We start from the raw sequence: 19,133 nt of genomic DNA, 5'->3' as shown, positions 1-19,133 counted from the left end.
GTATTTGAGCAGCGGGCTGTCACTACCTCGAGGCCAGAGTGTTTGCCAGTTTTGGGTACTCTAGCCAAGCTGAGGTTAGCAGAGTCTAACCAAAGCTTTGTTTCTCTGAGTCTTATCTATTCAATTCAATTCAATTCAGTTTATTTATATAGCGCCAAATTCATAACACATGTCATCTCAAGGCACTTTACAGTTCAACCAGATCATCCAGTCAAATTGATACAAAGTTTTCTAATCTAAGGAAAACCAGTTGATTGCATCGACTCATTGACTCAAATACAATCCTTCACACTAAGCATGCTTGTAGCGACAGTGGAGAGGAAAAACTCCCTTTGAACAGGAAGAAACCTCCAGCAGAACCAGGCTCAGTGTGAGCGGCCATCTGCTGAGGCCGACTGGGGTTCAAGGAGACAGAAGCAGAGATACAAAAAGCAGCTGTAAAGGCGACCCCGTCCAGGAAACACACAGCCAGGCAAACAAGCTCTTGTTTTGTCTTTGTTCTCCGGCAGGAAGCCCTTCCTGTGTAACTGGATAACCTGGACCTGCTCCCCCTGGAAGGATTACTGAGTACACACTGAGCAGGGGTAAACCTCCACATGATCCGTTCAAGTCCTCATCGAAAAACCAAGTACAGTAAAAGTCCGCTCCTTTACTCCTCTGGGTCCAACGTATGTCTACCTGTCCGCTCTCCAACGAGTTCCCTCTCCTCCAAACTGGATTCAAGGATTAACAAGAGCCCCCTCAAACTTGAGTTTCTCTCCAGCTATATTCAAGCCTCAGTCAATTTTCCTCCCATCTCTGTGACCTCTCCTTCAGACTTTCCAGTTCCAGTTCACCAGTCCACTGAGTTCCAGCTCCTACTTCTGTGTTTCATCAACATTCAATAAACCTGTTGGAACAGCACTAGACTGGTTTAAATCTTATCTATCTGATCGAATTCAGTTTGTTCATGTTAATGATAGATCTTCAACACGCTCAAAGGTTACCTGTGGAGTACCACAGGGATCAGTGCTAGGACCAATTCTCTTTACTTTATACATGCTCCCAATTGGTAGAATTATTAGACAGCATGGGATTAATTTCCACTGTTATGCTGATGATACCCAGCTATATCTGTCTATAAATCCAGATGAAGCTAACCCATTACATAGATTACAGGCATGTCTTGAAGACATAAAAACCTGGATGACTCTTAACTTTCTGCTTCTGAATGCAGACAAAACAGAAGTTATAGTCTTTGGACCAGAGTCTCTGAAAAAGAAACTGATTAGCCAGTCACTTCATTTGGATGGGATTAAACTGATTTCAGATAATAAAGTAAAAAATCTTGGTGTTATTTTTGATCAGGACCTGTCATTTAAATCCCATATCAAAGAGGTTTCTAGAATTTCCTTCTTTCATCTGAGGAACATTGCAAAAATTAGAAATATCCTGTCCAGGGGTGATGCTGAGAAACTAGTCCATGCATTTGTTACTTCAAGGCTGGACTATTGTAATTCTTTACTATCAGGAAGTCCACAAACTGTAGTTAAAAGCCTTCAGCTGATCCAAAATGCTGCAGCCAGAGTTCTAATGAAAATTAAAAAGAGAGATCATATCTCGCCTATCCTGGCTTCTCTTCATTGGCTTCCTGTTAAATCAAGAATAGAATTTAAAATCCTCCTTCTCACATATAAAGGCTTAAATGGCCAAGCTCCATCTTATATCAGAGATCTGATTGTTCCTTATGTTCCTAACAGAGCACTTCGCTCTCAATCTGCAGGTTTACTAGTGGTTCCTAGAATTTCTAAAAGTAGAATGGGAGGCAGATCTTTTAGTCATCAGGCTCCTCTCCTGTGGAACCAACTACCAGTTTTAGTCCGTGAGGCAGACACCCTGTCTACTTTTAAGGCTAGGCTTAAAACTTTCCTTTTTGATAAAGCTTATAGTTAGAGTGGCTCAGGTTATCCTGAGCTATCTCTATAGTTATGCTGCTATAGGCTTAGACTTTTGGAGGACATAGGGACCCCCATTTCATCATTCTGCTTCATTCTCTCTCTGTTCTCCTATTCTGCAGAATCTGTTAGTTCAATCTCTAACCTTCTGCTCTCTCTGCTTTTCCTCAGAGTAGCTTTGCCTCGTCTGTTCCTGTTTAGCTGTGACGTCATCCTGGAAAGCTTCCATGCTTCCATCAACACCCTTGTTTATAGATGTTGGAGATCGGCCTGTTTTCCAGTGTGGTCCTGTTTCTCTGACCGTGACTGAGTGGATGTGCTTTCTTCGTCCTCTGGCATGGGAGCTGCCTTGGAGCTCGTCTGCCTGGCTGTGTGTTTCCTGGACGGGGCCGCCTTTTACAGCTGCTTTTTGTATCTCTGCTTCTGTCTCCTTGAACCCCAGTCGGCCTCGGCAGATGGCCGCTCACACTGAGCCTGGTTCTGCTGGAGGTTTCTTCCTGTTAAAAGGGAGTTTTTCCTCTCCACTGTCGCTACAAGCATGCTTAGTGTGGGGGATTGTATTTGAGTCAATGAGTCAATGCAATCAACTGGTTTTCCTTAGATAGAAAACTTTGTATCAATTTGATCTGGTTGAACTGTAAAGTGCCTTGAGATGACATGTGTTGTGAATTTGGCGCTATATAAATAAACTGAATTGAATTGAATTGAATTGTTAAACTTTTTCCCTTGGTCTCTGAGTGGTTCTCTGTATGTGGGTCAGATCACTTAAACCAATTATGACATACTTGTTATGCTACTGTAACAAGTAGTCCTTCACAGAAGGAATTAGAAGCATCTGAATATCTGCCTACGATTACAGAATAGTTTCAAGGAGTATTTACAGTTTTATATTAATCTAGGCTCACAGAATAAGACGGGTTTGTAAATATCACAATCACACCATATTGGTGAATATTTCACTGGCAGGCAACCAAAATCTATCGAAAGTCTCTTTAAAAAATGATCTAAGAGGAACGAGTTGCATTAATGAGGGATAGCTGACGAATCAGAGGCAAAGAAAAAGAAACATAATCTAAACAAACTTGTGTGATGACAGAAACAATCAAAGCAAGCGTTGCTATTTACCAGAAAAAGATCAAATAATTATCAGCCACTCTTTTTAACCAGCATCAAATCCAATTGTTATACATCATTCCCAACTAATTGGCTCATTTCCTTTCCAGGGATATGAGGCTGAAGGCACAGCCGCATTAAGACCATTTTGTTGTGAGCCTCACTTTAAGCAGAAGGCTTTGAGTTAAATCTACCATAACGATTCCTCCCCTCCCACTCCAAAAAAAAAAAAAAAAAAAGGATCTGTTTACACCTACAGAACAGTAAAGGCACAGCAACAGACAGTGTGATGCCTTGTGGACTTTCTGGTCATATGTTTTACATTACAAACCACTTCAGATAAAAATCCACAATAAACTTCTCTGCACGCTTGTAACCCATAATGCTCTCACTTATATGCCACCCTAGCAGTTAGAATACCATGTGTTGTGAGCGTTGCGTAAATAACAGCTTCTCTAAGTCGGAGCACTGCTTGTGGTGCTTGTGGTTAACCACATCCTCTTGTAGTTTTAGCATAAACACGTTGTCCTGACACACTTAACCGCAAAGGGGCCCTGCGAGAGTACACTCTGACCTTCTTCTGGGCCTTTGGTGTCAACAAAGTTTATTTAAGACTTTTTGTGCTGTACCTGGATTCCACATTAAGGCAAACTCTGACATAGTCTGACGCAATGTTGTTGCTCTGCAGGTATCAAAACAGTAGTTTGTGAGGTGGAGTTTTGTTTTTCAGACTTTAAGTAGGGTAATTATGAGGAGTAATAGAGGTAGATAATGATAAGAAAGGCATTCAATGTCTCCTGTGAGGTGTTTAAGATATTTAGTTGAGTCTAAGCTGTGAGGCTGATAGCGCCGAGAGACGGTCAAGGTCAGCAGTTGTTTGGTGTCTGTGGCTGTTTGTGTGAATAAGCGTCTGGGTAATGAAACATGGACACTCTTTTAGTGTTGCTATTTCCTCCTCCTGTATGCGCACAACTGAGACGTCTGTAACACCTTTAAACAAAAAGACAAACTGATAAACTCTAAACTCTGCTCACATGTTATAAGTGTTTCACAGGCATAACAAGAACACAGACTAGAAGACTCATACTGTAGGAGGTGCTTCCTTTTTCATATATCAGTTAAAAAATAAAAACAGTTGTGCATTGCGTCCTTAAGTAGCTCGGCAAAGCACTATTACTTTATGGAAGTTTCTGCATTTTATCATTTTATGACAAGAAACATAAAGCATTATGTTTTATTTATTTTGAAAATGTCAACAAGAGTTGCTTATAGATTAAATGTAAAACTTATCACATCTACCAAGACATGGCTGTCCATCTGAGCCGCCATGGGTTTTCTATTTGCAAAAAGAGTCACAGCACTCTCATGGACGAGTACCAGTAAACCAAAATTCATTAACTACATTTATGAAATATCCACAACCTTACCAACGGAAAAGATTACTTTCATTATAAAATGGAAACTGTCACTTTTTCATTTCATTTGGGGGGTTATTGTTTTTTTTTTTTATATACTCTGTATGAAATAAGTACTGCTCTAAAATATCCTATAACATCCGAGTGCAAGGACAAATAAGTTGACAATGTTGGACAATAATTAACCTCTCTGGATCTTTTCTTTTCCTTTCATGTGAGAGTAAACTTATGTCCTGTAGATTATTGGAGAGATGGTTGAAAAGTCAATAAAGATAAGGTTGCAGAAAAATTGATAATCAGCTTAGAAGCCCGTTGTAACTTTGCAAAGACTTAAATCCCAAGAGAGAAGTAAATGACACAATTTAGATATTTGTTAATTTATTAGTTGCATTTATTTTCAAACTCTGTCACTTCTTCCTCTGCTTTACTCCTAGTGTATCTCTCTGTGTGCATCTGTGCCGGGGTTTCTCAATTGTGGCTAAGTCTGTTTTCCTGCACGTCTTAGATATGTATCTTCTTCCACGTTTGAAATAAACAGCTGAATTACCTCCTCAGTTACAGTCAGGTTCTCCAGAGTGCTGTCAATGACCTGAATATGTTATTCATGTTTGTTAAAGCAGAAAGAGAACTAAAAAAAAGAAGCAAGCAAACAGAAGAACCATAATCTGTCATATAAATTGCCCAGGAAATCAAGGTGTGAGATGCACTGGTCAGTTGGAGTGATGTAAAGCATACCTCCAAAGGACACAGTTAAGAGATATCGACATGGAAGGAAAATTCAAGCCTTTCTGAAAATCCAGTCGACAAGTCTAAGCATGGCACTTTTTAGGAGAGCAGTTTTTGCCTGACTCTATTATGTCAAGTGTAAACTTTGGCATAGAAGGGATTGTGGGGTGGGGCAGTACCTAGAAGTTGGGCTTAAATTGATTTATTGAATTTATTGATCTTACAGTGAAGAAATTTCCTCGTTACATCAGCTCAAATTGTCAAAGAGAGAAGAAGAAGGTGCCAAAGGAAGTAAAAGGTGCATGGGGTATATACAGTACAGTGCGTCCACATATATGACAGCTGAAGTGTCTTATTTAGCTGGATTATTATGCAGGGTTATTGCACAGGGTATTTATATAGATGGATATATATATATATATATATATATATATATATATATATATATATATATATATATATATATATATATATATATATATATATATATATATATATATATATATATATATATATATATATTGCTATTGTACTGGGTATCAAATATAAAGAAACAGGTTTTCTGCACACGTTATTAAATGGTAATTGCACATTGTACCTTGCACAAGTTACTGCCATTGTAGTGGCGCATCGTAGAGTCTGGTTGCAGCAGGGATGAATGACCTGCCTTAAGCGCTCCTTTTTACAAATAGGATGTAAAGTCTTTTACCAAAGATACTCCTATTGCTCCAGCTTACCAAGACATTTTGGACAATTTTTTTGATCAAACCCTGTAGGAGCAATCAGTGCGGCATTTTTCTGCAATGACATCCCTGCACATTAATGGAAAAAGGCATATCCTTAAAGCCATGAAGCTTGACAGAAAGAAAGTTTGATGTGGAAGAACCTAACTGGCGTGTAAAGAGACCTGACCTCAACTGATAGAACATGTTCAGCAGGAATTAGGGCAAACCAGGCCTTCTTGCCCCATATAAACGTATGAACTGGAAACAAAAGCTCAACTAGAGTATGATTAAAAATGTAGCCTCGTGAAAAGCTTTACCAGAATAATATCCTGCAAAGACTAGTAAAACAATTAAATAAAGGCATACATCTGTATAAATATAAAAGAGTTAATAATTTCTGTAATCTACTGCATATAAAACCCTTTATTTATTGTACATCCATAGGGTTAAGCCATAAAACCGCTTTACATCAGGGTTTGAATCCCAGGAGTGTGAAGAAGGGTAACCAGTAAGAAAACTTTCCAAAACCTGTATGCAAGTTGTACTGACATGTTGCAGTGATCCCTGAATAAGAGTGCCGCCAAAAGGACTCATCCTCATGTGGATAAGCAATATTTGCACTGTAGCTCAGTTCAGTTAAACTTTATAATCCCTGAAGGGAAATCAACAGGAATACATATATAAAAAAACACACAAAGAGGCTCATCAACAAAAAAGACATTAAAGGAAGTTCTTTATGATGAATACAATACTTTCATAAAAACACAGTGTGTAATATGCAGTGTTAAAGTACAATGACTCTTTTAAAGTTATTGCAACAACAACTGGAGTAAGATATGAACTATGTAAAAAGTTTAGAACATTTAGAGTGGGACCAAATGCACTCAGATTGGTATTAAAGTTAACACATTAACAGTGTGCAGAGCAGACATTAAACATTTAACACGTCCAATTAAAACTGTCTGAATATGATTATTATGATGATGACTTCAACTGTGGATTTTTTATATAGTATGAAGTGAATGTGCTCCATTATTGTTGCACACAAAGAAGACAGTTTAGAAATGTAAATTAGAAAAATAATGCAATCTAAAAATGGAACTTTGAAAAAGGTTTTTAATAAACAAAAATGGCATGCGGATACATTTGCTGTGTTCTAATATATTTTTTTATTTCAAATGTAATCTTTTCTTCAAATTTAATGTATATACGGTATATATATTTCATTTTCAGATTGCATTTTACAGATCACATTCTCTTCACTTCAAGGCCAATACAAATACTCGCTCTTGACTCATTGATCGATACAATGTTGTTGCTTACTGTATGTTCAAGCAATAGAAATTAATCTTCTGTCCTCACTCCAGAGGAAAGCCCATCACCAGAAGTGAAGAGTGTGATCTTTAAAACGCAATTCGAAAAGAATGCAACAGAATCTGAAAACTATAAAAAAAAATATAAAATTTGTAAAACAAAGAAAAAAAAAATTATACATTTTGAAAATATATAGTATGTAAATATACATTTTTTAAAACAAACTGGAAAAAAAACTAAATCTGAAAGCTAAATCTGAAAAAAATAACAAAATTAGAAAATAAATCTGAGAAAACAACAAAGTTACTCTCAAAGTCTTTTTTTTCAAAGTTTCATTCCCGGATTGCTTTTTTAAATTTGATATAAAAAACATGTTTTTGCTTACAACAATGATGGAACAAAAAAATCTCCCCATAATGTAATGTCAATAAAATCAGATTATGAAATTCAGCACCCATTCCTTTGGTGAAATTAGCATATGCCATTTCAAAGTGTCATATGCTGTTTTTTATTTGGTACATACAACTTATTAATTGGCGCATGCCACTTTTGAAATGGCATATGCCACTTTTGAAATAGCATATACCATTTTTCAAAAGTGGCATACCGGTTTCCAGTTTTAGCTGTGGCTGTCAATCAAAGTTGGCAGACCACTGGGTTCCATTTCAGGAAGCAGGCTTAATGGAATCTTTATGTTTTCTAAACGTAAAATCAGAGAAACCCTGAGTTTTCTGTTTCATGAAGAATTTACTCAACCTCTGTGCCTGATACCGTATAAACATTTTCCCTAGAGCTTAAAGGTTGTCATATATATATATATATATATATATATATATATATATATATATATATATATATATATATATATATATATATACAGGTGCTGGTCATAAAATTAGAATATCATGAAAAAGTAGATTGATTTCAGTAATTCCATTTAAAAAGTGAAACTTGTATATTATATTCATACATTACATACAAACTCATATATTTCAGATGTTTATTTTTGTTTAATTTTGATGTTTTCAAAAAGACAACAAATGAAAATCTCAAATTCATCATATTGAAAATTTTGAATATTTTTGGAAAAAAGGGTTTAAAATTTATGGCCCCTGGTGCCCCACTCAAATCAGCTAATTAAAATCCCCAAAACCCCCCAAAAAACCCTTTAAAAGGTCTTTCCCGTCTAGTTTTTATAGGCTACACAAACATGGGGAAAAACCCGCGACTTGGGAATTTTTTCCCAAAAAACGACCATGGGCCCCCTTGCACAAAGGAGGGGGAAGACACAAAAAGGGCCCCTCGCTTTTAAAAAGGCTGGGCCCTTTTTACAGGCTTTAGTTTTCCAAGGGACCCTTAAAAAGGAAAGGGGAAGGGAAGGGAAAAAAAGTGGTCCAAAAAAAGGTTAACCCAAACGAGAGATAAACCCCACCCTGGAGAGGATTGTGAAACAAAAAAACCCCTTTTTAAAAATGTGGGGGGAAAATTCCCCAATAGAGGGACCCGAAAATTTGGGGGAGGGGCTTAAAAAACACCCCCACACGACCCTAAAAGAAAGGGGCATGGGTTTCTGCTGTCGCTTTCCCTTTTGTTTAAAACCACTCTTGAAAACCCCAGACAGCGTCCGAAGCCCTCTTTCCTGGGCTAAAGAAAACAGGGGCTGGACTGTGGGGAGTGGTCCCAAAATAAGTTTCTCTGATTTTAAAAGTAAATTTTGCATTTTTCCTTTTTGGGAAAACCAAAAGGGCCCAAAATTCCCGGAGGGAAAAGAAGGGGAGGGCCCCCTTCACCACGTTGTTTTAAGTTTCCCGGGGTTAAATTTTTCCACAGTCGTGATGGTTTTTGGGGTTCCATGTCATCTGCTGGGGGTTTTTGGGCCATTGTGTTTTCCTGGGTCCAAGGGTTTTTAACCCCCCAGCCCCCATTTCCAGGAAGTTGTTGAGCCAAATTCATGCTTCCTGCCAAACCCGACCCCAAATTTTTTTTTAGATGCAAAAATTTTTATTTTCCAACAGGGGCTTTGGGACCGGGACACCGTGGGAAAGCTAACCAGTACCCCGGTTTTTAAGGACCATGGAAACCCCGTTTTTTAAATTTTTCCAGCAAACCTTCCCGACCCCTTAAAAAACCCTAGAAAAAACATGGGGGGGGATTGGGGAAGAAGAAGTTTTCCCAAAAACACCCAAAACCCCAAAAATTCAGAAAAGCTAAAAGCCACCTTTTTTGAGCAAACCCGGGCTATCATTTAAAAACATGAGCAGTGGGCCCCCAGGGGCCCGAAACGACTCCATGCCCCCGCCGCTTTTTTGCGTAATACAGGCCAAAGGAGGCCCAACCCCAAAAAAACTGATTTCTGACGCCAAACTTTCAGGTTTTATACTTTTCAGTTGGCCAACATTTTTTTATAAAAACCCTTTTTTTTTATTGGTCTTCAGTAATTTTCAATTTTTTTGATATGGGTGAATTTGAAGGGTTTTTCATTTGTTGTTTTATTTGTAATCCTCAAAATTAAACAAAAAAAAACATCTGAAATATATGGGTTTTTTTTTTGTAAAGTATGAATTTTAATATACCCAAATTTTTACTTTTTAAAAAGGGAAATTTCGAAATTTAATCTACTTTTTTAAAAGATATTTAAAATTTTTTGCCAGCACCCCGTAAAATAATATATTATATATTTTATTATAAAATTTTTATTTTATAATTTTAAAATATATATATATTTTATATATATATAATATAATATATATATATATAATATTTTTTTATATTATATATTTTTTTTAAAAAAAAATTTTAATTTTTTTAAAATTTAAATTTTTAATAAAATCGTTTTGTGGGGTAGAAAATTTGGGGGTTTAAAAGGGCCTAGTCCAAAATTAAGGGGATTTTAAATAAAAACCCCCAAAACCCTTGTGGGAATGAAACTACCCCCAAATATAAGGGTGCAAGTTTTATCTTTCTTATGGAAATTTTTTGGAAATTTAACCCCCAATAGCCCCCTTTTTTGAAGGGGCTGTTCCGGGGAAACCAGGTGCATTCCAAACGGACCCTCACCTCAATCGCAGGAAAGTGGGGTCCTAAAAAAGAAAGAAGGGGTTTTTCAGGGGGCTCCCCCAGGGAAAACCCCCTTCCAGGGGGTTTTAAAACCGTAAAAGGGGAAAAACCCCCCGCCCACTTTTAAATCCGGGTTAAAGCTTTACTTTTAAAAAAAAACCATTTTAAATTGGCCCCAGGACCAAAAAAGGTTTTAATTTAGGGATGTTTCGGCTTTTTTAGACCGGGGGAGTGGCCCCTTTTTTAAACCCCTGGCAAATTCTACTCTATTTCCCCGCTGGGAAAAAAAGAAAAAATTTAACGGGTAATGGCTCCCTCTGTTTTTACATTTCAAAAACAATTTATTTGGTTTTAAAATGGAGAAAAAATTTAATTTTTGCCCCCAGGAATTTTAAAATTTAAATTTTTGTTTTTGACCCCTTTTTTCCCGGGTTTACTGTTTTTACCTTACGCTTTTATGTTCCCTTCCCCCCTGAAAAAGGGAGGCCAATTGGGGGCTCTTTCCTGTCCCCTGGTGTTTTCCCAAAAAGGGGGTTTCCCCTTTTGGGGGGCTTAAAGGGTTAAAAAGTTTCCCCCTTTTTTTAAACTCTTTTTTTCTTCTATCTTGGCTTTTTATCCTTTAAAAAACCCCTTCATTGGCAGGTCGCTGCTCACACTGAGTCCAGTTCTGCTGGAGGTTTCTTCCTGGCAAAAGGGATTTTTTCCCCCTCTCCATTGTTGCTACAAGCATGCTTAGTGTGAGAGTCGGTGCAGTCAACTTGTTTTTCTTAGATAGAAAACTTTGAATCAATTTGACTGTATGATCTGGTGAATTATAAAATGCCTTCAGATGAAATGTGTTGTGAATTGGCGCTATATAAATAAACTGAATTTAACTGATTTGTCAGTGTGAAACGAGTGTAACCTGAAGTTGGAGGAACGTGCGCTTTCCCACTGAGGGTCTGCCACATTAAGTACCATCCCAAACCCCGTAGTGACTCGAAGGCAATTGTAGGATCCAGCTGGTGGGCTGCCATCAATATGTAGCAGGCGCCACCCAGAGTGTCCCAGATGCTACAGCCCCAAAGAACATTCAGAGTCTGAAGCCAGGTCAGGCAAACAGATAAGAACAGAACCAGGCAGGCTTAGTGGTACAGGAGTCTAAAGCCAGGTCAGGCAAACAGATCAGAACAGGAACAGGCAGTCACAGAGGTCTGGGAGTCCAAAGCCAGGTCAGGCAAACCGTCCAGATGGGAACAGGCAGGATCAATGGTTGAGCAGCAGAACAGGCCAGGATTAGGTAATCAGAAACCCTCAGGTAGGCTAAAAACACTCTAACTACTGTGATCAGATGTTAACAGGCAGGCTCAGTGGTTGAAAGGCATTACAGGTCAGGATCAGAAAATTAGAAACACCAAGGTACACTATAAACACCCTCACCACTGGCTAGACAGATAAAGAATAATTTGGCCCTGAATACTGGATGCAGGCACCTTAAATAGAGGCAGGTGCAGGTAGATTAGATAAGCAGTGATGAGAAAGACCAATATCATGACAAAACCTGCTTTGTGAAAGGGGCCTCTGATGTAACAGATGAAAACTGTGATCCTATTTAATACGGCTAAAGTTTAAAACTAACTTCAATTTCTAAATAACTGTCAAACTAAACTGTAACATTTTTAATTGGTCCAAGGGACAAATTAGTTCCATTCTCATCTATTAGTGGATACCATCATAAACATATTTAGTATTGCTCGGATTAAATTGTTCTAAACAAGAAAAATGTATTAATGTATTAATAAGAGTAATACTATTTTCCTGTATTTGGACCAAGAAAATTAGATGCTCTGTCAATGAAATTAGGATCTTTGCTCTTCAAATATGATAAGTAGATATTTTTAATGTACATCATCTCAATCCATCTGCAAACTGTCTCTTTCCTACTCTAATTAAAGGAAAATAAAAAATATATTTTCATTTTTTCAGTCTGTTTTCAGTCAGGGGCCATAACGGGGGCCGGGACCTATTGTACAGGAGCACTGGCCCCTGTTGTCCCTTGTCTAGAACCACGTATATTTTCCATTTTAACTGCTAGGGCTTTCATTTTTTTATAAAACAAATAAAAAGGGTTTAGAAGACACAACCCTCAGGTTTAAGAAGAGAGGTCTCAGAAAAAACAGGTTTTACAATGTTTAGTACTTTTTTCCTTGTATTTTTATGAAATGGACGACTGCATCAGCTGTATGGATGTGTATTATTGTTTTGCATTTTCCTTACCTCAATATCCACCCGTTAAGAGTGATGAGCATTTCCAGGGAGAAGTAATAAAGTGTGAGCAGAGGTTTCTTCCATAACACCAGACTTTCTTGGTCTTCCCTGTCTCTCTGATTCTTCTCTTCCACAAGAAACTTTGAGTCTAAACCACAAACAAACATAAATGAACTGAAGACAAGCTAACATATTTGATATAAATGTATGAAGATTAGGGGTGGGTATTGGCAAAGAAGTCATGATTCGATTCGAATCACGATTCACATGCCACGATGCGATTCTATCACGATGCATCATGATACTTGAAATATTGCGATGCATTGCGATATTTTCACTGAACACTGTAAGAAAAGGATACAGCCCTTATCAGAGGCTGACTGGCTGGGTATGATCTGGATAGTGTCTTCAATTGATACATAACTGAAAGCAACTGAATTCCTACATAGCTGTATTTATTGAAACGACTTTTGGAGGTGTTGCCATGGAAACAAATACTGGACAGAAATATTACTATTACTGGCGTGGACACACTGACAAAAAGATCTTAGGATTCATCAAACTTAAAACAACAAAATAAGGATAATCAGTGCCGTTTACATGGCCTCATCGGTCCTTTAAACCAGGCATCCCCAAACTCGGTCCTCAAGGCCCCCTGTCCTGCAGGTTTTAGAGGTTTCTCTGCTTCAGCACAGCTGGTTATAATGATTGCAGTAGACCAAAACCTGTTAATCAGCTTTCAATTAAAATCAGCTGTGCTGGAGCAAGGAAACCTCTAAAACCTGCAGGACAGGGGGCCTTGAGGACCTAGATTGCAATGAAACGAAAACATTCAAATCTATGACATTTCCCCTTTTGCAAATTACGTGCGTCATATCAATTTCGTTTTTACCTTCTTTGTTTTTAAAGCCAAAATGCATCCAAAGATCTGACTTTAAATGTGATGGAGCCGTGGGGCGAATTTTCATAGTGTCTTCCATGTTTTATTTCATATGACTTGTCTCAATATCCCTCGGCCGGACATGCTTGTGACTCAAAGCAGCGGGCGTCAACACATCCGCAGCGACATCTGCTGGACTGGAAGTTGTATTCCACTTGATTTGGCTGATGTGCGCCAACCATTAATGTATTTTATTTGTTCATTTTTTTTTTAAATAATCGATTCTTGCCTTCAAGAATCGATGCAGTAGATCACAAAAATTAAAATTGCGATGCATCGTCATGACTATTATTTTGCAAACCCTTAATGAAGATGCAGGGTAATGGTTTTGCAGCTCATAGAGACATGTTTTAGTGGTGATGGACAAACCGGACTGCAGGTGGGGGTAAACAGGTGGATCAACAGGTTTGTTTCGGTTTGAAAAATTTCCTTGTGAATGCAAGCTGCACCAGATGAAAATAGTAACAATGTTGCAATTTTGGTCCCTAATTGGTCCAAATCTACCTGACTACCAGGTGTGAAAATGACTGAAGAAACACACAAATCGATTTGCGACTGTTTTATAGATTTTTTGTTTGGATAGTTTTGCACACACTATTAAGTCAATAGCCAAGGAAGATTCCAAGTGCCATCGACTGAGGGGGGGGGCCCTACAAAAACAAGTAAACATGTGTCTCACTAAATATTTCAAATATAAAAAAAAATCTGCCAGTAAAATAAATTATCTTTGTGTTATCCATGATCTTTCAGGATTAAAAGCGAAACAAAGCATGAATATATTGACCATTATTGTCATTATATGTAGACTTTAATGAAAAATAAATTCTCAGCGACAGCATAAAGATAAACTGTCCTTTGTTTAAATTTATAGCGAAACAAAATAATACAAAACCTATTTTCTTTTCATCTGTACATAGATAATTTTTTTTTTTTGTTCTAAATAAGCTGTTCTTATTTTGAGAGAATGATTTTTAATGTAAAGTTAAAGTATATTTATCTTTTTCGTGTGTGGATAATTTTCATTTGTTGAAATTGAACAGTAAAAATTTTATTAAAATGTAAATTAAGCTCTTCAGTCCATCTTTATAGCAGTTTTAAAGCTTGCATAATCTTTTTTTGGGTGGGGGCCCGATGTCAATGTCTTATATGGGGCCCCAAATTTGTGGCGGTGCCCCTGCTCAAAAGGTTTAACATGGGCATAAACTGGTGCCTCGCTATAAATTACTCTTACCTGTCAGTTCTCCATTGTCTTGCTTCTTGTCACCAAGACGCCTTTGAGGTTGCTCAAATTCGACTCCGCTCTCCGCCATCATTCTCCTTTCACTGATAGTGAGTTCTGTCGAGCAGAGAAACGGGTCTCAGTATCATGCAGGTTGCTCTCCAAACCAACATGAATCCTAAACAAACATAGAATCCCAGGTAACTACGCATCATTCCCAAATCCTCTAAAACCTTTTCCGTTCTCCGGCCAAGCAGACACTGTTTTCCTGCTGCTACAGCCTGCATTTTACTGGTAACCTGATCAGGCCTGTGCATGACTTAATGACTGCTTTGAGTGGCATATGGTCTTGACACTGCGAGCACATGAAAGTCTTCTTGTCTTTTTTATCCTTTAACTACCTTGCAATTGATTTCATATGGCTGCCTCATGTAAAAAGGATTTTCATCTTCTCTAAATAAACTAGTAGAACAATCGCACACCATCCCACTACAGTGAAAACCAAGTCTTTAAAGCCAGATGTTTAAATACATTCCATCTGTGTTTAGTAAAATTACTTTTAAACTGTATGACTTAGAGTCAAACATTTGGGTTTCCTTTCAGAAACTTGTCACCATAGTTTTCTGGTATTGTGGCCCATTCTTCCTCATAGAAATGTTGTAACTAAGTCAGACTGTGGGCTGTTTATCATACATCTATCAGCTTTGTTCACAAATATATGGAACTGAAATCAGGGCTTTTTAATGGTGAATCTGAAAGGTTTATTTTTTTGTTCTAAAATAGTTTCATGACAAATTTTGGAAAAAAATAGGACTAATAATCACCTTTAACTACCAGACTAACTTTTTGAGATAATGACATCATACTTCGAGATAAAGATTTTTCCTCATCAGGTAGTTTTTTTTTTTCAAGCACACTAGACCCAGCTACAACAAAACATGATGTTTCCATTCCCATACTTCACAGTAAGGATAGTTTTCTTAGGCTTCCTATTTTTTCTCCAAATGTATTAGTATCAGTTTCGTTTTAGTTCAATCAGACAATAAGACATGTCTCAAATATTTACAGTACTTGTCCAGAAGCATATTTGCACACTGTAATATGTCTTCTATGGTGGAGTGAATGCTGTTCTATTATTGTCGCAAGCAAGGAACAAGTTTACTAAAGAAATTTAAAAAATAAAACAACATTTTCAAATTTCTGTTTTACAGATTCAGCTTTATGAATTGCACTCTTTTCAAATTGTATTTTAAAGATCACAGTCTCTTCATTTCTATGTAGTTTAATGTTAAAAAGAAAATTTGTAAAAACAAAATCGGTAAAAAAAAAAAAAAGTTAAACACATTGGAAATATTTTTAAAGCGTTGTTTCTGGATTATAATTTTTCGTTTTTCATTTTCTTGCTTTCAACAATTAAAATAAATGACTAAATGACTAAATTTCATGTTTTGTACCAAATATACCGTTGAAATTAACATTTGGAGTAGATTAATATGGATTTTGAATAACTATGGAGGAAATGATTGACCCCTGATATTTCCTGCGTCCAGAACCTTAGAAAATTCTGGTCTCACTTTACCTGACTGGCAATCACTTAAAATTGATTCCAAATTTTCAGTTGGTAAATATTGTCTACACTGACAGTCTGATTTGGTTCTTTTGATGTTCTAATATTCATTTCTGCAAATGGAAAATAGTCAGGCTTTCTGAAAACTATAGTTTTAAGAAGTTTCTGCATGATTTTCAGAACTCCTTCAAAACACTAAAAACATACAAACCCATAAGTAAAATATATATTGACATGTCTGAATACCTCTTATTACAACATGTGATTATATCCCCCCACATAAGAATCTGTACATTCTTATGTGTTTATTTGTGTCATCTCTTCTGCTAAGACATGTGTTCCATGCGGTCAAATATCTCTTTTGAATTGTACTTGTAGCTAAAGCAAAACTAGCTCCAGTGTCTGTATTGAAAATATTTATTTTCGAGTGTAAATATCAAAGTATTTTATATATTACGGTACTATATTGTACATTTATGAGCACAAAACTGTCTCTTGTTGTAGTTTTAAAATTATTTTAATCTTTGAGATTGCAAAATATATATAACAAAATAAAAAATTCAATTTGTTTCCCTTGTATTTATGCAAATGAAGTCAGCACAGGCATTGGATTTCCCAGTCTTCAGTATCTGTGTCCTCAGAAATCTGTCAGCGAGCAGTGAGTATGGGAATTCTGACACTGAGGTATGCAGCTCACCATCTGGAGGAATTTTCAGTTCCTCAAGCAAACACTCTGACACGCTGGGCTAAATTCTCCGTCCTGTGCTCTAGGATTCGCGACCTCCTCTTTCAATACTCAAAGTGTTTCAAACATACGTTAAACTTGGCCTCCCAGGGCTGAAAACCCATAATGTTTTGTGTAGATTGCAGGATGGGAGAGAAGTGTTGTAATGGATTAAAGCCCCTATATATCCATTAGAACTCTTTATGTAGTTAGTCACCAACTTATTTAGCAGCGTAAAAACTGGACAAAACAACAATTAGAGGATTTATGCACACAAGGCCCTGTAGGAGTCTAAATGGTTGCATTTGCGGCTGATGTTTTTCTTAATGTGTCTTGTCTGTAGTCACACTAGCTCCTTCAGCCGGCTCATGTACTGTAAGGGAAAAACATAACAGATCATCTCTGGGTTGGACAATCTATTGGATAAAAAAAATGCATATACTAAATTGAAGTAAACATAAACACCAGGTAAGATGCTACTTCTATGAAGAGCTAGAGAAAAGATAATATGCATTAAGTTAAAGCGATAAATGCAAAAATAGATCTCTGGAGAACAGTAGGAAAATGAAGCAGAGTGAGAGAAAAGTGGTCTTTATGTCCTCCAGCAGCCTAAACTTATAGCAGCATAATTACAGTTAGCTCTGGATAACATTAGCCTTCCTTGCTTTTAGGTTTATAGCTTGTAGCAATAAAAAAGGCAAGTTTTAAGCCTAGTCTAAAAAATAGACAGGGTGTTGCAGACTAAAACTGGTAGTTGGTTCCACGGAGAGGAGCCTGATTAGTAAAATACCTGTCTCCAATTCTGCTTTTGGGAATTGTAGAAAACCACACAAGTACTAACATTTTTCACTCCCTGATAGCATAGTATTATAGTAGTAGTGGACTAGTTTTCCTGCTTCACAATGGGACAGTATATTTCTCTTTTTGTGTAATATTATAGAAAAAAAGCAGAATTACCAAGTGGAAGCATTCATATCCTCATATCATCTATCACAGAGGAAGATCTTTTTATTATTATTATTTTCTTAGCTAGTACTGTAGATACATTACGGTATTATTCATTGAGGTTCGATTTGAGGCCGCAGTCAAACGAGTGCAAGGACCAAAGAGATGAAAACAATGATTTAAAAAGTTAAGATGTTTGCAGGACTCTTGGATTTCTATGGGAACTGCAAACAAAAGCTTTTCATCAGGTTTTTTAATCATCAGTATACACCACACCTTAATAGTTGTTCTTCAGAAACCCTATAATTTGTTCTTTTTGGCTGAGGAGTAAAGGTTCAGCAGTGCAAATGTAATGCAAAATACTGTCTGGTTGCCACATAGTTATGAGAACAGTCTTTGCAGAACATAACCCTCATCTAAAAAAATATAATCTAGGCTCTATGATATTGAACACCTACATTGATTATTCATTAGACTCAAAAGCATTCATCTCAACAAGTGGCTAATAAACATTTTCATAACACCCCCCCAGCCTGTGTGTGACACGGTAGCAATGCACTGTTCCAGTGCTGGATTTCGCAATCCCCCTCATTCCAAAACAACTCAGACCTGTTGAGTAACTTAAGCAAGAGACAATCAGAAACTCAACACACTGCTCATTCAAAGTCCAGGATGAGAAATTCAATAAGCCCTAATCAGTCCCCACATTTCAAGTTCACAAAAAGAGTTTATAAATCCACAGAAGGTTAAACAAAGGCCGGCCTTGTGTAGAACAGTGCTGTGTGTTAAAGCGATGCATCATGCAGAGAGTAAACTCACCGTTCAGCCGTCCTTTCTTCCACAAGGAACTCTGAGCTCAAATATAACTCTGTACTGGAGCTCTACTGGTAATATAGGGCAATAGTCTGCAACCCATGAACTGCATCATAACTTGAGTACAGGGTGTTGTAATGAAGGGGGCCAGTGAGGGATAGAGTACAGATACAGGGTGGCTGAGGGTGGGGGGTGGTGGGGGGCTGATAGAAAAGAGACACAAAAAGAGGGGAAGATCTTATAATTTGCCCAGTCAAAGCTCCAGAGAGCCAGTCTAATTAAACGTCTATAAATAAGTAGATAACTTTCCTGGAGCAAACTTCAAAGATGCACCAGTTCTCTGCAGGGCTCTTCACAGATGAGTGAAAGGCAGCTGGGCAAAGCAAGTGCACCC

General features: G+C 37.4%; 1 protein-coding gene across 4 annotated transcripts in view; it reads right to left on the bottom strand.

Annotated features, from left to right (window-relative positions):
• LOC119791576 (vacuole membrane protein 1-like) overlaps positions 1-18,893 on the bottom strand; it is a 105,627-nt gene extending 86,734 nt beyond the window's left edge. For 2 of the 4 annotated variants that reach the window (XM_038297757.1, XM_038297759.1), the window contains exons 1-3: positions 18,746-18,892; positions 14,703-14,807; positions 12,541-12,679 (exon numbers count right to left, since the gene is read on the bottom strand). In XM_038297757.1, coding sequence (XP_038153685.1) covers positions 12,541-12,679; positions 14,703-14,784 — 221 coding nt within the window. In that variant the 5' untranslated portion in view covers positions 14,785-14,807; positions 18,746-18,892. Of the gene's footprint in view, positions 1-12,540; positions 12,680-14,702; positions 14,808-18,745 lie in introns of those variants that run through there. The other 2 variants (XM_038297758.1, XM_038297760.1) reach the window with 2 other exon arrangements.
• Positions 18,894-19,133: the final 240 nt, after the last annotated feature.

The sequence above is a fragment of the Cyprinodon tularosa genome, unplaced genomic scaffold (assembly GCF_016077235.1).
Source record: "Cyprinodon tularosa strain WSP-4 unplaced genomic scaffold, ASM1607723v1 ctg396, whole genome shotgun sequence".
Classification (NCBI taxonomy): domain Eukaryota; kingdom Metazoa; phylum Chordata; class Actinopteri; order Cyprinodontiformes; family Cyprinodontidae; genus Cyprinodon; species Cyprinodon tularosa.
The sequence above is the reverse complement of the archived record's forward strand: the minus strand, read 5'-3'. Positions and strand labels throughout refer to the sequence as shown.